This window comes from Dipodomys merriami, unplaced genomic scaffold (genome assembly GCF_024711535.1).
Source record: "Dipodomys merriami isolate MVZ:Mamm:240054 unplaced genomic scaffold, mDipMer1.0.p SCAF_44, whole genome shotgun sequence".
Classification (NCBI taxonomy): Eukaryota; Metazoa; Chordata; class Mammalia; order Rodentia; family Heteromyidae; genus Dipodomys; species Dipodomys merriami.
Window position 1 is genome coordinate 6145053 of NW_027206002.1, and position 23854 is coordinate 6168906.

At 53.4% G+C, this 23854-nt stretch overlaps 1 protein-coding gene across 3 annotated transcripts in view; it reads left to right on the forward strand.

Annotated features, from left to right (window-relative positions):
- Positions 1-20058, forward strand: part of Cyfip2 (cytoplasmic FMR1 interacting protein 2) — an 89290-nt gene extending 69232 nt beyond the window's left edge. For all 3 annotated transcript variants that reach the window (XM_069993908.1, XM_069993909.1, XM_069993910.1), the window contains 7 exons: positions 324-414; positions 1132-1262; positions 12071-12143; positions 12738-12832; positions 15919-16157; positions 16662-16809; positions 17379-20058. In XM_069993908.1, the coding sequence (XP_069850009.1) occupies positions 324-414; positions 1132-1262; positions 12071-12143; positions 12738-12832; positions 15919-16157; positions 16662-16809; positions 17379-17546 (945 nt within the window). In that variant the 3' untranslated portion in view covers positions 17547-20058. The remainder of the gene's footprint in view (positions 1-323; positions 415-1131; positions 1263-12070; positions 12144-12737; positions 12833-15918; positions 16158-16661; positions 16810-17378) is intronic.
- Positions 20059-23854: the final 3796 nt, after the last annotated feature.

The following is a 23854-nucleotide window of genomic DNA, read 5'->3' on the forward strand; positions in this document are numbered from 1 at the left end:
CGAAATGCAAGATAAAACAGGAAAATGTGGTGATTGATTAGTAATGTCTGCCTTGGACCTAGCAGAGGAAAAAATGCCATATATTTCCACATGCTTAAATTAGGTGGTGGGATGGAATCTCCACAGTTCCCCTGCCCACATTTTGTGTTGGCTCTTAAGTCTGGATGTCACAATAACCCCATCCCCAGGGGAGGCCCCACACCTTAGAAACGTGCCCTTGGGAAAGTCGGTAAGCCAAGGCAGCCTAAGTGCCGTACAGATGGGCCCTCAGCGAGGGAACCTCCGTGCCTCCAGCCGGCTTATCGGCTACCCTTGTTTCATAGCTGCAGGGCACCATCCTCCAGTACGTGAAGACGCTGATCGAGGTGATGCCCAAGATTTGCCGCCTGCCGCGACACGAGTACGGCTCCCCAGGTGGGTGCCAGGGAAAGAGGGGACACTTGGGTTGTGGTGGGGGCCGGGCGTGCTAATTAACCCTGCCCGCCATGAGTGAGCTGGAAGTGATCTCACACACACACACACTGAGGGGGTAGGGGCGCCACCTGCCGGCCGACCCGGGTCCCGCAGGCAGGCCGACCCTTTCAATCACCAGCAGCGAGGGTCGCAGGTTGAGATCTGCGTGCTCTCAGTTCACAGAGGACCCCGTCTGGCAGGGTCCCGGTCGAAGGGGCTCACTCAGTGATATATTCCTAAGGTGGGGCCGGAAATAGGGGTTCTGGCTGCTCCTTAGGTCCCTGGAGAATGATGGGGTCCATGATCTGGGGCCTGTGGTGTAGTGGGTGAGGTGAGGCCGAGGATTGTGCGAGGGTGGCCGGTGCCCCTGGCCCGCCCTCAGCCTGCTCTGTGATACTCTCACGCGTGGCAGGCAGTCAGGAAGGCCTGTGAGTTCAGCTTTTTTTTTTGGGGGGGGGCGTTGGGGGGAACGAATGGACACATGCTGTTTCGTTCGTGCGTGTTCAGTGCTTTTTGTTCCATGGCATGATTTATACCAGCGCCCCCAGCTTTTTTCTAGTATGGACGCCCGCTGGTCCGAGTCTGGGGGGGGGGGCCCACGGGGTTTGCTGCTGCTGTGTGGTCATCCGGCCATGGCCGCTCCCCGCTGACCACGCCCCCACGCCCCGCCCCGCCCAGGCATCCTGGAGTTCTTCCACCACCAGCTGAAGGACATCATCGAGTACGCCGAGCTCAAGACCGACGTGTTCCAGAGCCTCAGGGAGGTGGGCAACGCCATCCTCTTCTGCCTCCTCATCGAGCAGGCGCTGGTGAGTGGACAGAGCCGGGCTCCCCACGCACGCCGCGGCCGCCCCAGGCCTCAGGGCAGCCAGCCCTGTCCTCCACTCGCTCGCTGGCCGCACGTGGGGAGTGGACACCGTGCAGGCCCAGCCCTGCCCGTGTCGCCTGTCACTGTAGACCGGTGTGCTTACAGTAACAGCATGGCGGGGTGCATGGGTGGAGGAGGAGGAGAAGGAAGAGATGGGGAAGAGGAGGGAGAGGGAGAGGAAGGCAGGGGAAGGAAGATAGGAGGAGGAGGAGGAATGGAAGAGAAGGTGGTAGAGAGGATGACAGAAGGAGTGGAGGAAGAGGAAGTAGAAGTACGTGAGGCAGAGTAGGGGTGGAAGGGAGAATGGAAGAGAATATAGGAGAGGTAAGGGATTAGAAAGGAGGGGAAATAAAGGATGTTCGAGGAGGCAGAGAGGAGAAAGGAGGAGATAATGTGGAAGGGAGGAGGAGGAGGAGGAGGGGGACTTGGAGGAGGATGAGGAAGAGGGCGAAGAAGGGTGAAGGAAGGAGCAGGAGAGGTATAGGAGTGTGAGGAGAAGGGGAAAGAATATTTCCAGGAGGAAGAGAAGGAGGAGGAGGACAGGGGAGAGGAAGAGGGGCAGGAGGAGGAGGAGGACAGGAGAGGGGCAGGAAGAGAGGGGCAAGAAGAGAGGGAGAGGAGGAGAGGGGCAGGAGGAAGAGGAGGAGGAGGAGAGGGGCAGGAGGGAGAGGAAGAGGAGGAGGAGAGGAGGAGAGGGGCAGGAGGAAGAGGAGGAGGAGAGGGGCAGGAGGGAGAGGAAGAGGAGGAGGAGAGGAGGAGAGGGGCAGGAGGAAGAGGAGGAGGAGGAGAGGGGCAGGAGGGAGAGGAGAAGAGGGGCAAGAGGAAGAGGAGGAGAGGGGCAGGAAGAGAGGGAGAGGAGGAGAGGGGCAGGAGGAGGAGGGCAGGAGGAGAGGAGAGGGACAGGAGGAAGAGGAGGAGAGGGGCAGGAAGAGGCGGAGAGGGGCAGGAGGAGGACAGGAGGAGAGGGGCAGGAAGAGAGGGAGAGGAGGAAGAGGAGGAGAGGGGCAGGAGGAAGAGGAGGAGGAGGAGAGGGGCAGGAGGGAGAGGAAGAGGAGGAGGAGAGGAGGAGAGGGGCAGGAGGAAGAGGAGGAGGAGAGGGGCAGGAGGGAGAGGAAGAGGAGGAGGAGAGGAGGAGAGGGGCAGGAGGAAGAGGAGGAGGAGGAGAGGGGCAGGAGGGAGAGGAGAAGAGGGGCAAGAGGAAGAGGAGGAGAGGGGCAGGAAGAGAGGGAGAGGAGGAGAGGGGCAGGAGGAGGAGGGCAGGAGGAGAGGAGAGGGGCAGGAGGAAGAGGAGGAGAGGGGCAGGAAGAGGCGGAGAGGGGCAGGAGGAGGACAGGAGGAGAGGGGCAGGAAGAGAGGGAGAGGAGGAAGAGGAGGAGAGGGGCAGGAGGAAGGAGGAGGAGAGGGGCAGGAAGAGGAGGAGAGGGCAGGAGGAAGAGGAGGAGGAGGAGAGGGGCAGGAAGAGAGGGAGAGGAGGAAGAGGAGAGGAGATGAGCAGGAGAAGGAGGGCAGAGGAGGAGGAGGAGAGGGGCAGGAGGAGAGGAGGAGGACAGGGGCAGGAAGAGGGGCAGGAGGATGGGAGGAGAGGGGCACAAGGATGGGAGGAGAGGGGCAGGAGGAAGAGGAGGACAGGAGGAGAGGGGCAGGAGGAAGAGGAGGAGGAGGAGAGGGACAGGAGGAGGAGGAGAGGAGGAAGAGGAGAGGAGGAGAGGGGCAGGAGGAGGAGGAGAGGAGGAAGAGGAGAGGAGATGAGCAGAAGGAGGGCAGAGGAGGAGGAGAGGGGCAGGAGGAAGAGGAAGAGAGGGGCAGGAAGAGAGGAGGAGGGGCAGGAAGAGAGGGGCAGGAGGAGGACAGGAGGAGAGGGGCAGGAAGAGAGGGAGAGGAGGAAGAGGAGAAGAGGAGGAGGAGGAGAGGGGCAGGAGGCGGAGGAGGAGAGGAGAGGGGCAGGAAGAGAGGGAGAGGAGATGAGCAGGAGAGGGGCAGGAGGAGAGGAGCAGGAGGAAGAGGAGAAGGACAGGAGGAGAGGAGCATGTTCGCAGGAGGAGGACAGGAAGATGGGTGAGAGGAGGAAGAGGAGAAGGAGAAGAGGAATCGAGGGGACGAGGAGCAAAGGGTGGTGGTGGAGAGGAGGAGGAGGAGGAATTGGGAAAGATGAGGAGGAAGAAAGGCGGATGGAGAGGAGGAGGATGTGAAGGGAGAGGATGGAGAGGAGGAGGAGGGAGGAGATGCAGAGGAGAAAGAAGAGACACGGAGGAGGGGAGGAGAGGGAAGGAAGAGGAGGAGGAAGGAGAGGCCAAGGAGAGGAGGTGAGGAAAAGAGAGGAGGGGAAAGAAGAGGAGGAGGGAGGGAGGAGAGAAGGGAGAGTTGGAAGAGGGAGAGGGAGAAGAAGAGGAAGGGAAGGTAGGCGCAGCAGAGGTGGAGGAGGGGGAGAAGAGGAAAGGGATGCTCCTGGGAGCAGGAGGAAGGTGTGGGGCTCAGGGAGCGGAGGGAGAGGAGAAGGTCAGAGCAGGAAGAGGAGAACAGAGGAGGAGGAAGGGGAGATTGAGGGGGAGAGGAGAAAGGGGAGGAAGGTGACAGGAGCAAGAGTTGGAGGAGGACAGGAAGAGGAGGGGGAGGAGGAGGGTGAAGAAAAGAGGAAGTGGAGAGGAGGAGGTTCACAGGAGCAGGAAGAGGAGAGGAGGGGGCGGGGAGAAGGGAGGGGTGGAAGGAGAGCTGAGGAGAGGAGGAGGGTGGAGAAAGGTGAAGGAAGAGGAGCAGCGGGAGAGGAGGAAAGGATGAGAAGAGGGAGAGGAGGAAAAAAGAGGATGTGGAGGAGTCTGAAGAGGTGGAGGAGAGGATGAAGGAGAGAAGACAGGGAAGACTAAGAAGACAGGGCGGGAAGAGGGAGAGGAGGGGACAGGAAGAGGAGAGGAGGGAGACAAAGGAGTAGGAGGAGGAGAGGAGGAGGGGAGGAGGAGGAGAGGAAGGAGGCGGAGAGGGGAAGGAAGTAGAGGGAGGAGGAGGAGAGAAAAGAAATGGAAGAAGAGATGAGGAAAGGAGGTGAAGAGGAGGGGCTGGAGGGGAGAGCAGGGGAGAGAGAGGAGGAAGGCAAAGAAATGAGGAGGAATTGGCAAAAATGAGAAGAGGAAAGAAGGATGCTCACAGGAGCCGGAAGAGGAAGAGGAAGGAGAGGAAGATGGAGACAAGGAGGTGGTGGAGGAGAGGACGACCAAAGGAGAGGAGGAGGAGGAAGGGGAGGAAGACAAGGAAGAGGAGGAAGGGGAGGAAGAAAGGAGCAGGAGAGGAGGGGGAGGAGGTGGTGAGAAGCAGAGGTGGAAGAACAGGAAAGGATGAGAAGAGGAAGAGGGAAAGAGAGGACAGGAAGAGGAGGAAGAGAAGAACAGGAGGAAGGAAGATGGAGAAGGTGGAGAAAGAGAAGGATAAGAGGAGCAGAGTAGGAGCAGGAAGGGGAGGTGGAGGAGAGGAAGAGGAGTGGAAGAGGGGAGGAGGAGGAGAAGGGGGAAGAAAGGAGGAGGATGTGAAGAGGAGGAAGAGAAGAGGAGGAGGGGGGAGGAGAGTAGGGGGAGGGGGGAGGAGGTGGTGGAGAGGCTGACACAGGAGGAGGAAGAGGAGGAGGACAGCAGGAGAGGAGGAGGAAGGGAGGCTAGGGGAGGAGGTGGATGTTACCTGTTGGGGCTGAGCAGGCAGCGCGCTGTTCGCCTTTGCTCTGTGGTGACGTAGAGGTCGGTGGGGACACAGCGCACGCCACACACACGGAGCTCCCCAAGCCCCGGTGCCGCTGCGTGGGAGGACACAGCCCCCCGCCCCGGCGTGGACACCCCTGTACCCCGCCCCACCCCAGGTTCCCACTCGCCATGCCTCTGCGGTGGTCTGGGTCCCCCGGCTGTGGGAGGGGTGCAGCGGGGTGCAGGGGTGTCTCGCTCATCCTGGCGTGGGAGCTGACCGCTGGCCGCAGCTCCGGGGTGGACCACAGCCAGGATCAAGAGGCTCGCCATCTTTTGTCTTTGTCGGTCATGGGGCTTGAACTCTGGGCCTGGGCGCTGTCCCTCAGCTCTTCAGCTCAAGGCGAGCGCTCTGCCACTTGAGCCACAGCGCCACTTCCAGTTTTCTGGTGGTTCGTTGGAGAGCAGAGTCTCACGGACTTTCCTGCCGGGGCTGGCTTTGAACCACGATCCTCAGATCTCAGCCTCCTGAGTAGCTAGGATGACAGGCGTGAGCCACCGGCGCCCAGTGAGGTTCACCATCTCCATCAGAGAGAGAGAGGAAGATGAGCAGAGACTACACAGAGGGCTTCGGGGTGTCAGCAGGGGCGGGGGGTGGAGAGACACTGTCTGGGAGGAACAGAGACCCCAAGAAGAGCAGTGGAGAGTCCGCCAGTGGACCAGCCCCCGGGCCTCGGGAGGGGCTGAGAAAAGCTGGACAGTGGGTGGAGGATGAGATCTGGTGCAGGGAGGAGGGGGCCGGCCACCTGTGAACCCCGGGGGGGGGGTCAGGACACCCCCATCTCAGCCTCGCCATCGTCCACAGGGGGCCGGGCCCACACGCCTCCCCCTCCCCTGCTCGCCATGCCAGGCTGCTGCCGTGGATCTGTGCCCCTGGGTTGCTATGGCAACACGGGCTTCTGCAGTCCTGTGGCTAAGCAGGAAACAGTGTTCAGGAGCAGGGGGAGGGGGGAGGAGAAGGGGGGAGGGGGGGAGGAGAAGGGGAGCGGGGGGAGGGGGCTCCACTCATCAGGAGCTGGGTCTCCATGGAGCGCACAGAAAGCAATATTGGCTGAATTTGGAGAGGGAAAGATTGTGTTAATATATCTTTCATTTCTGTGTTAATATATCTTTCATTTCTAGGCACAGGGGTTGTAATTTAAAAAGCGTGGCGCTTGGGACACAGATGTATTTTCTCAGGGTTTAGGCCCGAGTCTCTCACTATTCAAGATGCAGAAGTTAGTGCCGAAAACTCATAAAACGCATCGCCTAAGTCTTACTGAAGTGTACAGGTGCAACACCCTGTAATCCCCACCCGGTCCAGTAAGAGGACATTGACACTGCTTTCATAAGTGGCCCCAGAGCTACCAAGATCCCCACTTCCACCGCGTCCCCCACCCTCCCGGGAGCGGAAGCACACAGGGTGTGTGGCTCTGACGGAGGAGGTCTGTCCTGCCCTCCTGTGGACGTATGGCGGGCGTGTTCACGAGTGTACTGCCATGGATAAGATCTCTTGTGCCGGGAGTCCGTGGCTCACGCCTGTCATCCTAGCTACTCAGGAGGCTGAGACCTGAGGGTCGCGGTTCAAAGCCAGCCCAGGCAAGAAAGTCTGTGGGATTTTATCTCCAATGAACTACCACAAAGCTGAAAGTGGAGGTGTGGCTCCAGTGGTAGAACACAAACCTTTAAGCACAAAAACTCAGGGAAGGTTGCCCAGGCCCTGGGTTCAAGCCCCAGGACCAGCATGAAAAAAGGTAAATAATTCTTGTGCAGGTGTGTGATAAAAACAGGCTCTTTTGTGGTTTTTTTTTAATTAGATAAACACAGTTTAGCTTACAAACTGGTTGTACTGATTTATACTCGCACCCAGCAATCTAGTGGAGTTTGCATTTCTTCACCTCTTAATGAACAATTGATTTTTGCCTGGTTTTTGATGCACGTTATTTTATATAAAGGACTAGAACAAATCAGGTTAAATGAGGTAAGCCAAAGTCAAGAGAGACAAATCAGTAGATGGTCTCTCTGACATGCGGAAATTAGATCTAAAGTACATTGGGTATACAATAAATTATACAGGATTATACAGAATCACAAAGGTGCAATACCTGCGTGCCTCTTTATATTTATATAAAATTATTGTTTTTCTGAGGTGTGTCTTGATACCTCCTTTTGACTTCGATTTTTTTCTAAAGCACAGAGGTACTTCCCAAATGGTATTGGCCATGGAGACACACTTGAAGATACCACTCAGATCTTGTTTCTTTAATTGGGTTTTCTTTACTGGACTATTGGCCTTGTTTTATCTATTTCAGATACATATATTGCAAATAGTGTGATTTGTCTTGATATACAGTAGTTCTTAAAGGCAAGTTTCTTTTTTTTTCTTTGCCAGTCCTGGGCATTGTCCCTGAGCTGCTTTTGCTCAAGGCTAGCACTCTACCACTTGAGCCACAGCGCCACTTCTGGCTTTTTCTGTGTATGTGGTACCGAGGAATCCAAACCCAAGGCTTCGTGCCTGTTAGCCAAGCACTCTACCACTAAGCCACCTTCCCAGCCCTTTCTTGGTATTCTTGGAACTTGGAAAATGTTTTCTGTAGTCCTGAAGATAGAGTCTACTACTAGTCCCCCAAAACCCGATTTCACTTTCTCATTATTGTCAAGTTTCCTCTCTCTAGAAGCTATTGATTCGCTTCGTGAGATACAGGGTCTGACTGTTGAGTCCAGACTGGCCTCAAACTCCTGATCCTCCTGACTCAGCCTCCCGAGTGCTAGGGCCACAGAGACGTGACAAATGCCTAGCTTGTTGGTTGTGAGAAATACCCATCCATCCGTACGAGCGTGGTCAGAGCGGACTGTCCACAGACACCCATGGTGGTCGAAGGCTCTCTCAAGATTCACTTGCGATATAAACAACACCCGATGTGTCTTCTATCTATGAACCTGAGAAAATGAGAGAAACAGGCGCTTACTAGACAGAGAGGAATCGCCAAGCTTTCCTTCCCACTGCATGTGGTTTTCCAGACATGGGCTTGGAAACAGTGATGCTCACAGCCAGCGGGAAAGGGTCTCCGGGAAGGAGGCTCCCACCCTGGATTGGTCCCTGTCCCTCCTTATAGAGTACTAGGCCATCTGGACAGGCCTCTAGGACCAGAAAATCCTGTTGTAAACAGAGCTGTGGAGCCGCAGTCCTGGCCTTGACCACACGGTGGCAGTAGCGTCCCCAATACCCAACAGTGGCCCCAGATAACCTTTGTTCTTTTGGGGTTTTTTTAAGAATACCTATCTGGGCGCCAGTGGCTCACGCCTGTCATCCTGCTCAGGAATCTGAGATCTGAGGACCGTAGTTCAAAGCCAGCCTGGGCAGGAAAGTCCGTGACTCTCTATCTCGAATGAAGCACGTGAAAGCCAGAAGTGACGGCGTGGCTCAGAGTGGTAGAGCGTTTAGCCTTGAGCAAAAAAAGCTCAGGGACAGCGCCCAGAACGCGAGTTCAAGCCCTGCAACTGACAACCACAACAAAAGAGCTCATTTTCTGAAGGATATCTCTCCAGATGTTTTTATGTCCGGGCATGAACATTAGCATTCCTCATAAAACTAGTCCATCGTGTGGGAGAGCTCTTACCCTGCTGCAAGGTCTGTGAGCAGGGACAGAACGGAGCGGCTCCCCGTTTACCTTCAACACTACCGTTTGGTTTTCTTTTTAGTGCATGTGCCAGTACTAGAGCTTGAACTCAGGGCTTCAGGCTCTGGCTTGCCCTTCCCCCTCCCCCTCCCCCTCCTCCTCCACCCCCACCCCAATGCTGGCAATCTACCACGTGAGCCATACCTCCACTTGCGGCTTTCTTGCAGATAAAGAGGCTTGGGGATTGGCCGCTGCAGCTTGCAGAAAGCATTCACCGTGTGTGTGTCTATAGAATGTTGGGGGGGTCACGTGGTCCAGTTCACAGCCCCTTTCCCTCCCCCTCACTCCTAACAGAGACAGACGAATAACTCCTTCGTGCCATGTGTCATCTCAGAATCCAGAGCTAAATGTTACTTAAGGGGAGAACTTTGAGATCGCTTTTATGAGATCCCTCTAGTAAATCAGGTTTCTGTGGGGGTTTTTTTTAACTCAGGAATAGAAGCAACAGATAGTATAATGCTGTGCCACAAAAATCTGTCTTCCATAGACCACACGGAATGTTTTCCTACGTGAACACAGAACCCTCTCGATATCCTACAGCTAAGAGAAATCAACTCTGCCCTCAGCCTTACACATGAAGCAAGTTGAGAACACTGTAGGTTTCTGATGGAAATCCATCCATTGTTTCGGTATGTGTGTGTGTACACACTGCTAGTGGAGCTTGAACTCAGCTACTGTGCAGTGAGCTCTTTTGCTCAAGGCTGGCGCTCTACCACTAAAGCCACAGCTCCACTTCCAGCTTTTTTTGTTGTTGTTGTTAGGAGGCGGTTAATTGGAGAGAAGAGTCTCTCAGATTTCTCATTCTGCCGGGCAGGCTTTGAACCTAGATCCTTGGATCTCAGCCTCCTGAGTAGCTAGGATTATAGGCATGAGCCACAAGTGCTTCGAGGTTAATTTTAACATAAGTGTCACACCAAGAGGTAAAATACAACTGAAGGCAACGCAAAAATGGCATGGAAATCTCAACCAAGTGGGAAGCGTGTTTCTTCCTGTGAGGTTTTTGTGGCTTGGTTCTTTGCATTCCCGATCCCCAAAACCTGGTGGGTTCCCATCATGGACAGTGATTTCCCATCAGCCCTCGGGCAAGGGCTTCTCTCCTCTCATCCTGGTCAGTGGTTGTTGGATGGTGAGGATTAATCTCAGTACTCGGTTGCTCGGCCTGAGCAAATGGTACTTACGGGCTGCTCGTGTTCACCACCGGCTCCGGTCCCCGCGGACAGCCAGGGAGGCAGTGGAGTGGGGCCACAGCCTGGCTCTGGAAGGAAACATCACAGAACAAATGCAGGGATGGCGGTGTGGATCACAGGCTATACGGCCGGTATTAAAGACTTGGCTCAAATTGGGGGGATCTCACTGCCAAGGTCACGCAGAGGACACGCGCACCTGCAGGACGCACCTGTGTAGGCACAGAAGAGCGGAGAGGCTGGGAGCCCTCCACGTGTTTTCAGATAATCCCAGAAAACACAGTTACCAGCCGGGGGGGGGGGGGAGGGGGGCGGCTCACGCCTGTAATCCCAGCTACTCGGGGGGGCCAAGATCAGAGAATCACAGTTTCAAAGTCAGCCCGGGCAGGAAAAGTACGTGAGACCCGTATTTCCAGATTACCACTAAAAAGCCAGAGCTGGGGGTGTGGCTCAAGCGGTAGAGCGCCAAGTCTTGAGGAAAAAGAAAGTAAGAGCCAGGGCCCTGGGCTGAGGCCCCGGCACCAAGGGAGTGGTAACCCACTTTGAGGTGATGATCGGATGGGGTGGGGGGTGAGCCCCAGGGGGAACCTGTCTCCCACTGGCCCTCCCACTGCCTTCGGGGGCTGGGGGGAACCAAAGCTGAGGTCTCAGCTAACGAGCGCCCCACAGGTCCCTCTGCATCAGACGCCACGTCAGGATGCTGGCAGCCTCCGTGTGCAAAGGGCCTTATCCCCAGCCCCCGGGGAGCCTGGGGACAAAGGCCGCACTGTCCCATGGGGGTGGGGGGTCACCTCTTTCTCACCTCTGGGTGGGGGGGCAGAGCATCCAGGAAGCAGGCGGGGGACCCCCAGGGCCACAAAGCAGGCGTCTCCCTCCGCACAAGTGCCCGCCCCGTGGCACCCCTATGTGGCTCTAGTTGAGAATGAGGGGAGCCTTTTTTCGGTCCTCATTCCCCTCCCTCTCCCCCCCTGACGAGAGCGAAGCAGGTGGGGGATTTGTGCCCTCCCCCCTGAGCACGGCATCTCTAGGAACAGAAGCGACGTTCAGAGGAGAGAAACGGGGAAAATAAAGGAGAGCTCACCACCTGGACAGCCATAGCGCCCAGCACACTTAACACAAAAGCCGCCCAGCACCCATGGCGCACACCTGTCATCCTAGCTGCTCAGGAGGCTGAGATCGGAGGATCACAGTTTTCGAAGCCAGCCCAGGCAGGAAAGTCCGTCCGTGAGACTCTTATCTCCAGTTTACCACTAAAAAAGCAGTAGATTGCCAGCCTTGAGAGAAAAAGCTAAGGGACAGAGTCCAGGCCCAGAGTTCAAGCTCAGGATGCATGTGCGTGTCACACACACACGCAAGGTTAGCACCATAGGTACAGATTCCCAACAATGATTTGTCTGCTCCCCTACCTCTAGGGCCCTTCTGCTTATTCCCTGCCCCAGGACCTTTGCACAGGAACATCTTTACCTCCTATCAACCTAGCCAGCCTCCTTACATCATTCCATTCTCTATTTGGTGTAAAGATTTTTCCCTAAAGCACCCCGAGTTAACTCCTTCCTTACTGCCACACGCCAGCCTCTTACCCTGCAATGTTTGATTGCTATCTGAAATCATCTGTAATTTGTTTGCTTCATTTTTTACATGTCTGCAGCAGCTATAATTTACATTGCATGCGGGCAGAGATCTAGTCTGACTTGTTCAACATCCTATCTGCACCACCTAGAAGACTGCCTGGTGGCTAATAAATATGTGTTGGGTGAATGAACGGAGGGATGGAGTTCCAGGTCATAGTTGAAAAGAGCTCCATAGGGACAAGTAAATTCATTAATTCACCCAAGAAACACCTGCAGGGCATCGAAGATTCACTCATGTAGTGAAACATGTAGAAGACTGGCGCTTTACCACTTGAGCCATAGCTCCACTGCTGGCTTCTTTTTTTTTTGGTGGATAACTAGAGCTAAGAGTCTCACACACTTTCCTGCCAGGGCTGCCTTCAAACTGCGATCCTCAGATCTCAGCCTCCTGAGTCTCTAGGGTGACAGGCGTGAGCCGCCGCCCCGGCCTCCAGTTCTGATTCTTAGGAGCAGCACTAAAGGCCGCAGAGTGTTCGCGTCTGGATGGGTCTAGCCATGCGAGATTTCAGGAATAAAAAGTCCCAATGGTTTTCTCCCATCTCCGCCCTCTCTGTAGTCTCAGGAAGAAGTGTGCGACTTGCTCCACGCCGCGCCCTTCCAGAACATCTTGCCCAGAGTGTACATCAAAGGTAAGAAACCAGCTGTGATCTCGGAATGAAACACTTTCCGAGTCACGCCCATAATCCTGCCGCCTCAGGATCCTGGTTCAAAGCCAGCCCAGGCAGGAAAGCTGTGAGAGGCTTCAGTTGCAAACAGACAAACAGAAGAAGTGAACTGTGGCTCTAGGGTAGAATGCTGACCCTGAGCACAGAAGCTCAGGGACAGATCCCGAGAAAGGAAAGCAAGGAGGGGGGGGAGAGAGGGGGGGAAGGGAGGGAAGGAGAGGAAGGGAGGAGGGAGGGAGGGAGGGAGGGAAGGAAGGAAGGAAGGGAGGGAGGGACGGAGGGAGGGAGGGATGAAGGAAGGGAGGAAGGAAACTTCGAATACTTAAGGTTTTGGGGTACCTGAGCGGGGATGGGGAGTCTCCGCCCTGCGCTGGTCTGGCCTCGGCCTCGCGTGGCTCCTGGGCTCTGGTTCCGGCCCCCACGCGGGACGGGGAGCTGGCCGGTCCACCCTTGCTCACAGCTCGCAGGACTCTTCTCGCCAAGGGCTTCTAGAACTAAGGAGAAAGGGTGCGCTTCCCCGGCCGGAGCGTCACCCCGACTCTCTGCTTCTCTTCGCAGAGGGGGAGCGCCTGGAAGTCCGGATGAAGCGCCTGGAGGCCAAGTACGCCCCCCTCCACCTGGTCCCCCTCATAGAGCGGCTGGGGACCCCCCAGGTACGAGCACCCAGGCTGGCGGGACCCCAGGGACCCCAGGGGACGCCGAGAGGGGAGAGCTTTGGGTCCTACCTGCTCATGTTGACGGGTAGGGAAACTGAGGCCCGGCTGGCCAGCGGCCTGAGCGGGCGTGGAGTAGCCAGCCATCACCCCCACGCCCAGAGCGTGCTCTGGCCTGGGCACTGTCCCTCAGCTCTTCAGCTCGAGGCGAGCGCTCTACCGCCTGAGCCACAGCGCCACTTCTGGTTTTCTGGTGGTTCATTGGAGATAAGAGTCTCACGGACTTTTCCTGCCCAAGCTGGCTTTGAACCGCGATCCTCAGGTCTCAGCCTCCTGAGTAGCTAGGATGACAGGCGTGAGCCCCCGGCGCCCAGCTTTTTCTTTCCAGATAGGAGGGGTTGGGTTGGACTGAGGTCTTCCTACCTTCGGCCTCCAGCTGTGAAATAGTGGGGGTTACAGGTGTGTCCCGCTGTGCCCGGCCCTGGGAGTGTGTGTTAGAAATGAACACAAGGAAACCACAGAGGTAACACTTTTCCTGAAAAACGTCTGGATAACGCACTTGGCTCACACTCACGAGGACCTGTGGAGGCCGAAGCCAGAGATGGGGCGGGGCAGGGGAAGCCACAGATGGCAGCAGATTTACCCATAGTGCTCCAGTGTGTGCACGGGTCAATGGGGTGCTATTCTCTACCTTCTGTTTGTCACTGTTTGACACGGGTCCTGCAGCTTGAACTCAGGACCTGGGCGCTGTCCCTGTGATTTTTTTTTTTTTTTTTTTTTTTTTTTTTGCTCAAGGCTAGCACTACCGCTTGAGCCTCAGCTCCATTTCCAGCTTTCGGATGGTTAGGTAGGAATTTAAAAAAAAAAAAAAAAAAAAGTCTCAGGGACTTTCCTGCCCGGGCTGGCTTTGAACCTGCATCCTCAGATCTCAGCCTCCCGAGTAGCTAGGATTACAGGCGTGAGCCACCGGTTTAGCCACTGGCTATATTCTTCATGTTTAAAACCCAGGCAGAGCCCGGACCTGTGTTTCCGCTTCCCACACCATGGATTCCTGCACAGCCAGAGGCCGGGCAGCGCAGCGCAGCGCAGGGAAGTGGCCAGGTCACACGCCTCTCCTCTCTCCAGCAGCAGTGACAGCTAAAACAGCCGAGCCCAGCGCCTGGCAGCCCAGCTACTCAGGAGGCTGAGATCTGAGGATCACGGTTCAAAGCCAGCCCGGGCAGGAAAGCCCCGTGAGATTCTTATCTCCAGTAAACCACTCAAAGAAAAGGCAGAAGTAGAGCTGTGGCTCAAGTGGTAGAGCACTAGCCGTGAAGTTCAGGGACAGTGTCCCGAGTTCAAACCCCAGGACCAGCACCAAAAAAATAAGAAACCAGGGCCGTCTCATCTTTGAAAACACGTGGACCACCTTTCCTCCAGTTCCTTCTTCTACACTTGCTCTCTCCCTCCCTCCCCTCCCCCTCCCTCCCCACCCCTCCAAACCACCTGCTTCTATAACCAGCGTCGAGCTTTCTCAACTGTTTTCATCTTTTTAACATACCCTACATGTACATACTATATATAACGATATATACTATACATAATACCTATATAGTATAAATATATATTACATTTATATTTTTATATAGTTTGTATATCATAACTATACATATTAACTTTATTATATATTTGTGTATTATACTATATACATATTTATATATACATACACATGTTTATATATACAATACACATATTTACATATATGAATACATTGTACATCATATATGTGAGTGTTTTTGGTTTGGGTCATGGGGCTTGAACTCAGGGCCTGGGCACTGTCTCTGAGCTCTTTTTCACTCAAGGTGAGCGCTCTACTACTTTAAGCCATAGCACCACTCCCAGTTTTCTGGTGGTTCACTGGAGATAAAGAGTCTCACAGATTTTTCCTGCCTGGGCTGGCTTTGAACTGTGATCCTCAGAGCTCAGCCCCCAGAGTAGCTAGGATGACAGGCGCCCGGCTTATATATTATACAATAGTTGCATATACTAGATAGAATATATGTCATATGTACATAATAGTATATACTACATAGTATATATTGTATTATTTTCTATAATTATATATTATATAATGTATTTTTATGTTTTTATTATATATTTTATAATATATAGAATATTATAGAAAGATATATAGATCGGTCTGTGCGATCACGTGTTGACTGCTTATCAAGCCAGTTGCCAGTATTTTCAAGTTTCTTCCCCCGATTGCTGGGCCCTGAGGACTGGCTCACATGAACCAGCCACGCAGTGTAACGGCTCAAGCAGACTCCGTGTGAACTTACCAGGAGAGCCTTCGGGACTGGAGAGCATCTCCATTCTTCTGCTGCTGAGCGCTGACCCCGTGGCGGGGAACGCTGTGTTTTGGGGGGTGGGGAGGGGTCCCCCCCCCGTGGGCCATGCAGAACAGGATCGCCCTGCACGTCATTTGTTGTCACTGGCACGCTCGGCTTTATCATGTAGCCCAGGGGTCTAAGAAGTGAAAACGCCAAGCTTCAGCCATGCCGAACCTCAGTTTTCTCATCTGCAGAATGGGGTGCATAATTTCCTCATCTGCAGAATGGGGTGCATAAGGGCAGGGAGAAGGGGGAAGAAGAGGGGTGCACACAGCAGGGCCAGTGGCGTCTCAGACTGGGCAGCGCCCACCTCCCCTTCGTTCCGTGCTTTGAGCAGAACTGTGTCAAACCACTGCCCAGCCCAGCACGGCGCTCACGCCCGCCATCCCCGCTACTCGGGAGGCTGAGAGTGGAGGATCACAGGCCCAAGCCAGCCCGGGTAGGAACATCTGTGAGACTTGTTCTCTCCAGTTAACCCCCCAAAACCAAAAGTGAGGAGTGGACTGTGGCTCAAGTGGTCGAGCACCCGCCTTGCGAAGCTAAGGGGCGGCACCCAGGCGCTTAGGTTTTCGAGTCTCCGGACGGGCGCAGACATGAACAGCCACACCACTCGCTGCCCTCGGCGTGTCCCCTCCGTGCCCGCCCCGGGGGAGGGGGCCCTGGGAGGATGGCAGCCGCGGGGGGCGAGGCTGAGCGGCCCTCCATCTCCCCCAGCAAATCGCCATCGCCCGGGAGGGGGACCTGCTGACCAAGGAGCGCCTGTGCTGCGGCCTGTCCATGTTCGAGGTCATCCTGACCCGCATCCGCAGCTACCTGCAGGACCCGGTGTGGCGCGGCCCGCCGCCCACCAACGGCGTCATGCACGTGGACGAGTGCATGGAGTTCCACCGGCTGTGGAGCGCCATGCAGTTCGTCTACTGCATCCCCGTGGGCACCAACGAGTTCACGGCCGAGTGAGTACCGCGGGGCGGCCGGCCCATCCCTCCCCCCAAAAGACAGCCGTGTCCGGCCTCCAGGGAGCTCGAGGGACCCAGGAGGGGGACCCCGGGCCTGGGATTCAGAGCTACAAGAGGGGCCGGGAGCTCGCTGCCCACCTCACCCCTGCAGCCCCCCCCTCCTGCCTCACCCCTGCACCACTGGAAGGCCCCCACGCAGACCCAGGCCGACCCAGGCCGGGCCCACAGCCTTCCAGAAGGCCCAGGGCCCTAAGACCTGGAGTCAGGGAGAGAGATCCAAGCAGACTCCAGGCCTCTGCAGTCTGGCCTCCCCACCCCAGCCTCCACCCCCCCCTCCCCTGCCCACCCAGGCACCTCAGCCGGGCTTGTGGCTGCAGGATTCCCAAGGGCCCCCACGCCTACACCCACTTCAGCCAAGGAGACGGGACTGCGGGCTGGGGAGGGCAGGGGAGGGGTCCCCATCCCCACCCCACCCCCCCAGCTTCTCTCCCCTCCCTCCAGGCAGTGCTTCGGGGACGGCCTCAACTGGGCCGGCTGCTCCATCGTCGTGCTCCTGGGCCAGCAGCGCCGCTTCGACCTGTTTGACTTCTGCTACCACCTGCTCAAGGTGCAGAGGCAGGACGGCAAGGACGAGATCATCAAGAACGTGGTACGCGGGGCCGGGAGGGCGGCCCAGTGGTAGAGCGCTCGCCTCGCACGCATGAGGCCCTGGGTGCGATGCCCCGGGACCACCTAAGCGGAAAAGGCTGGAGGTGGTGCCGTGGCTCAAGTGGTAGAGCGCCAGCCTCGAGCACAAAAGCGAAGAGGCGGCGCCCGGGCCCTGAATTCAGGCTCCAGTTACAGGCATTGAAAAAAAAAAGTGGTAAAATGAAGGTAGGATGGAGAGCTCGGCCGTCCCGTGTAAACCACCGCCACTTCCAGCTTTTGGTTGGTAAATTGGAGATGAGAATCCGACAGGCTTTCCTCCCTGGGCTGGTTTTGAACCACCATCCTCCAGATCTCAGACACCCAAGTAGCTAGGCCAGCTTCACGACAGGGCCGCACCGTTTTGATGATGGTCTCTTGGTTAGAAGCACTGAAACTGGCAGAGGCTCTTAGCGGCCTTTAGCACGTGATGCAGGAAGCCACAGGAGAGCCTGCGATGCGCTCTGAAGCCTGGAGGATTCGCACTCTGCCCTCCCCCCCCCACCCTCACTGAGCGTCCCTGTCCTCCCCCAGCCCCTGAAGAAGATGGCCGACCGGATCCGGAAGTATCAGATCCTGAACAACGAGGTGTTCGCCATCCTGAACAAGTACATGAAGTCGGTGGAGACGGACAGCTCCACAGTAGAACACGTGCGCTGCTTCCAGCCGCCCATCCACCAGTCACTGGCCACCACCTGCTAGGCAGGCCTGCAGACCACGGCCCGGCAGAGGAGAAGCAGGAAGGGACAGAGAGAGGGAGGAAGCCGCGGTCAGCCCGAACAGGGACTGGCCGGGACGGGGTGCAGGCCGGGCCGTGCATGCGCGGGGGGAGGGGGGCCCACCGTGGAAATGAAAATCACAAACAAGCAAACCAGGGCGGTGTGTGCTTTTTTTTGTTTGTTTTCATTTTCCCCCTCAACCGTGTCCTTCAGAGCTCGGTTTCTCGGCCTCTGTCTGTCCATCCGTCCGTCCATCCTCCCTGCCCACCCGTGGCTGAGATCCATGGTCTCTGACCACCTCCGGGCCCACGCGTGTCCCCACGGCCCACGCGTGTCCCCGTCCCCTCCTCCATCTCCCCTGCTCTGGGCATTTGGGATTCCACCACCGAGAGTTCGCTGGGAGCAAGGGCTGAGAGCCTTGATCCACTAGGATGAAGTTTCTAGAAGGTTCCTACGAGAGAGGAGTTGGGCTCTGGTCTTTCTCAGGCACCCCATAGACCTTGTCCTACCTTCCCCCCCTCACAGCAGTCCTGGAGTGGTGGGGGTTGCTTTCACGACTGGATCCCAGACAGACAGACAGACAGACACAGTAGGCCTTGTCATTCCTCAAGCCAGGGCTTCGCATGGGTCTATGGGATGATGGGAAAGTCCGCAGGGACCACATAGCATTCACCAGTGGCCAGAAGCGTGGGTATTTCTTTCTAGGCACACAAAAATCCCATCGAGGCTTAAAACTCCTGTAAGAAAATAGGAAGGGTTGTTCCAACAGATCAGCGACACCGTGGGGTCAGGAAGATGCAATAGTATTCGTCTAGAAGCTTTGAGCATGCACAGCCCTCTGGTTCTAGTGAATCCTGGTGAATTTCCTTTGTCTCCGTGCTGAGATCTTCCGGGGAGGTTTTGATCTTTTGCTCTCCACTTCCCACTTCTCCTAACACTCCTTGGCTAGATTTTTCAGGGTACTGATGCCCGGATGGATGCAGTTCTCCCGCAGGGTTATGGGAAAGCTCTAAGGTCTTGGGGGTGCAGCACACCCCCAGCCCGAGAGGAAGGGTCTCAGAAGAAGAGGGACAGGTTCATCGTGATCCAGGGAAGGTGAATGGAAATGATCCAGGGTAATCTGAGGGCTTCGCTGTGACTGAACCAGAAGAGTATTAGCCCAGGAAGTGCCTAGAACCAGGGTGAGAGAGAAAGGGCCCAAGGATGACCCCAGGTAGTTCCGAGCTCCCAGGGTGCACGTGTTGGAGCACCGATTTCCAGACCCCATTTCAGACCTCGTTTGAAACTCAGGAGTGGGACCTGGAGATCCGAGATTTCATCAGCTGCCGGAGCTCAGCCTATGGACGTTCTGCACGCTACTGCGGTAAGCAGATTCTGCTGCTGCCTTTAGGCCCAGAAGCACCACAGAGGTCTGAAAGTATCTGAAGCCCACGCTGTGTAGCTCACACCCGTAATCCCAGCTCCTCGGGAGGCTGAGATCTGAGGCGCACAGTTCAAAGCCAGCCCAGGCAGGAAGCTCTGTGAGACTCTTCATCTCTGACTACCCAAAACCACAAGTCAAGCTGTGGCTCCGGTGGAAGAGCACCAGCCTTGAGGGACAAAGCTAAAGGACAGGGCCCCAAGTTCAAGCCCCAATACTAACGCACAGGGAAACACAATAATCTGTCACAGGAAGCAGCTCCAGCCTGAAGCCATCTAATCAGATTTCTTCTAATTTCATCTTGATGACCTTAGCTATAACCCGGGGGGGGGGGGGGGGGGGGATATCACGAGGAAAACACACCTCTCCAAACCCCACCCCAAACCTAAGTAAGCTTCCAGAACCTTCCAAATCTTCAGTCTTTTCCAGGGACAGTAGCTGGCTCTCTCTTTTAAATAAAGATAAACCCAGCCTTTTTGGTTCTACAGTTACTCCCAACTCTTTGACCATTGCCTTGTAGAAATACGGACAGTCGTGTGTTGAGATTTGAGATTTCAGCAATTCACCCTTCCAACTCTGTGTCGATTCTTAAACCCCAAAGTGGATCTTCCCAGAATGCTCAGGGGATCTGATCCCAGGACAGCGATCTGCCCTTTTCCACAGGAAGTTTGATCTCCTCAGCTCTCTGGTTACATTTCTTTCTTGAACACTGGACAAGTTTGTGTTCTTTATCCTGTGTTCTTTCAGTCCCCCTTTTATTTTTTTCTTAGTATGTCTACGAACCAAGGGAATAACAAGATTTTAAAAATAATTTTAAAAAATCTGTTTCAGAAACTGTCAAATGTGTACCATATTTGTATGAAGAGTTGTTGGGGTAATTTTTGTACAATGAATTTACATTTATTTATGGTGACATATTATATTGACACTTGTGATCGAAAAAATGATGTTCAAGTCTTCAATCGTATTTGCTATGCAGCTGAGGGTGATATTTTGATTTGTATTTTGGGGCTACCTGTGTTGAGTTGGTAAACATTTCATCTCCATTAAAATGGATTCCAAACTAGCAAAACCAGCCTTGTGGTTGTCTGTCAATCTTTAGTGATCCCTAGAGACTATACAGAGAGTTAGGTGTGGAGGCTCACGCCTGTAATCCTAGCTTCTCAGGAGGCTGAGATCTGAGGATCACAGTTCCGGGAAGACAGCCTAGGCAGGAAACTCCCTGAGACTTTCATCTCCAGTAAACTACTCAAAAAAAATCCGGAAGTGGCGCTGTGGCTCAAGTGGTAGAGTGCTCACCTTGAACAAAAGAAGCTCAGGGACAGTGCCCAGGCTGAGTTCAATCCCAGGACTAGAAAAAAAAAAAGATAGTACAAAGCCATAGTAATCAAAATATGGTATCAACATGAAGACAGATGACAGATAAACAGAACAAGAGGTCCCAGAAGTACACACACACAGCTACAGGCAACTGACTCTTGACAAAGCCAAGACTTAGGCACTATGCCAAGTCACCAAATCACAGAAATACACAAGGCACAGGACACAAACAGGTCATTATTTTTTGATAAAGGGCTCACATGAAGAGAATATATGTGTGTGTATGTATATAATTTTTTTGGGGGGGGGGTCCGATCATGGAGCCTGAACTCTGGGTCTGGGCGCTGTCCCTCAGCTCTTCAGCTCAAGGCTAGCGCTCTACCACTTGAGCCACAGCGCCACTTCTGGCTTTTTTCTTTTTGCTTATGCGGTGCTGAGGAATCGAGCCCAGGGCCTCATGCATGCAAGGCAAGCGCTCTACCACTGAGCCACCTTCCCAGCCCTATAATTTTTTTTTAATTGTGAAAATACTGTACAGAGGGGCCTATAATTTTTTTTAATTTTATTTTTTTTTGCCAGGCCTGGGGTTTGAACTCAGGGACTTAGCACTGTCACTGTTTTTGTGCTCAAGGCTATTGCTCTACCACTTGAGCCACAGCTCCATTTGGGGCTTTTTTCATAGTTAACTGGAGATAAGAATCTTGCAGATTTTCCTGCCTGGGCTGGCTTTGAACCATGATCTTTAAGATCTCAGCCTCCTGACTAGCTGGGATTACAAGTGTGAGCCACCAGTTTGCCTGGTTGGTTTTATTTTAAATATACATGCAATAAGGAAACCTGTTGAGGGATTTTTTTGGGGGGGGGGGGTGAGGAGAAGGGGAAGGGGAAGGGGAAGGGGAAGGGGAAGGGGAAGAAGAAGGGGAAGAAGAAGGGGAAGAAGAAGGGGAAGAAGAAGGGGAAGAAGAAGGGGAAGAAGAAAGGGAAGAAGAAAGGGAAGGAGGGAGGGAGGGAAGGAAGGAAGGAAGGAAGGAAGGAAGGACAGGAGTTCAATATAGCAATGCAAAATAGACTGGAATACAGTGTAAATGTGTGTGGAAGTGAAATAATGAAATCCTCCCCAATATAACCCAAGCTAATTGTATATCCAAGCAACATTTTTTGGGGGGGAAGGTCCGGTCGTGGGGCCTGAACTCTGGGCCTGGGCGTTGTCCCTCAGCTTTTCAGCTCAAGGCTAGCGCTCTACCACTTGAGCCACTGGGCCACTTCCGGCTTTTTTTTTCTGCTTATGTGGTGCTGAGGAATTGAACCCAGGGCCTCATGCATGCAAGGCAAGCGCTCTACCACTGAGCCACCTTCCCAGCCCCCAAGCAACTTTTTTTTTTTTGGTCAGTTGTGGGGCTTGAACTCAGGGCCTGGGTGCTGTCCTTGAGCTTTTTCACTCAAGGTTAGCACTCTACCACTTAGAGCCACAGTGACACCTCCGTTTTTCTGGTGGTTAATTGGAGATAAGGGTCATATGCACTTTCCTGCCCAGACTGGCTTCGAACCATAATCCTCAGATCTCAGCCTCCTCAGTAGCTAGGATTACAGGTATGAACCACTAGCACCAGGCTTGATATTTCTACACGTACAAAGCAAACATTTCCAGACACAAAGACAGCAAAGAATCATAGTAGGGGTTTCAATACTGCACTTTGCACATGTGATTAACTAGATGGAAAAATGGGATTGAAATGCACCCTCCATAAAGTAGGGCTCACGCCATATACAGAACTTTCCATCTGGCAGCAGCAAAAATGTATTTTTTTTTCTAGAGTATTTGACATAATATCTAAGGCAGACCAGATGGTAGACCAAAAGCAAGCCTTCACTAATTTTTAAGGGAATTTAAAATTATACCAAGTATTTTTACCACAAAGCATTTCTTTTTAAGACAACAAGTCAACAAAAGGAGAACATTTGAAAACTTCATAAATACAGAGAACATATGCTCCTCAACTACCCATGTGTCAAAAGAGAAAACAGAAAGAAAAATGTAAAATATGTTGAGACAAATGACAATGGGTACAATAAACCAAAACCAATAGGTTAAAGCAAAATGCAGTTCTAAGAGGAACACATCACAACAAGTGCCTACAAAAAAAAAAAAAATCCCAAATAGGGGCTGGGAAGGTGGCTCAGTGGTAGAGTGCTTGCCTTGTATGCATGAGGCCCTGGGTTCAATTCCTCAGCACCACATAAGCACAAACACCAGAAATGGCGCTGTGGCTCAAGTGCTAGCCTTGAGCTGAAGAGCTGAGGGACAGCACCCAGGCCCAGAGTTCAGGCCCCACAACCAACAACAACAACAACAACAACATCCCAAGTAAAGCAAAGCACAGGTGGCTCAAGCCTGTACTAGCAACACAGGAGGCTGAGATCTGAGGATTGTGATTAGAAGCCAGCAAAGGCAGGAAAGTCCATGAGAATCTTATCTCAAGCACCAGAAATCCAAAAGTGGTGCAGTCACTAAGTGGTAGAGTGCTAGCCTTAAGCAAAAAGGCTCAAGTAAAGAACCCAGCCCCAAAGCTCAAGACGTAGGATCTGAAAAAACAAAAACAAAAGCAGTATAATAGTGTCTCAAATGAACTAATAATGAATGTTAAATCCAAAGTTAGAAGAAGAAAATAAACCAGAACAGAAATAAATCAAATGGAGAAAAACAGAAAACCATATAAAGTTAAAACAAAAAAACTTAAGGGTTGATTTACATATATATATATATATATATATATATATATATATATATATATATATATATATATATATATATATATATATATATATATATATATATATTACAAGCCCTTAGCTTGACTAAGAAAAGAGAATATCCAAACTGTAACAACAGATGTACAGATGGAGCTGGGGGTCAGTGGCTCATGCCTGTAATCCTAGCTACTCAGGAGACTGAGATCAGAGGATCTCAGTTCAAAGCCAACTCAGGAAAGTCCATGAGACTCTTATCTCCAATTAATCATTAAACAAACAACAACAAAAACATACAAAAGTGAAGCTCTGGCTCAATTGGTAGAGCACTAGCCATGGGTGAAAAAGCTAAGGGACAGTGCCCAGGCCCCAAGTTCAAGGCCCAGTACTGGCAAGAAGGAGGAAAGATAGAAGAGAGGGAGAAAGGGAGGAGGGACATCCCCAAACTAACAAACAGTGACTAAATAAATATTAGTAATTCAAAAATTTCCTAAGGAAAGTACAGAAAGATGGCTTTATAGTTTAATTACACCAAACTTTCAAAGAAGAATTAGTTCCAATACATGAGACAGAATTCCAAACCAAAACAGACCTGGAGGAATAGTTCTTAACACATTTTGCAAGCTCAGCATCACCTTCACACCCCAGCAAGACAAAGACACCACAAGAAAACAAAATGAAGCCGGGCACCAGTGGCTCACACTGGTGGAGGCAGAGATCTAAGGATTGTGGTTCCAAGACAGCCCAGCAGAAAAGCCCCCGTGAGACTCTTATCTCTAATTAACAACCAGAAAACCGAAAGT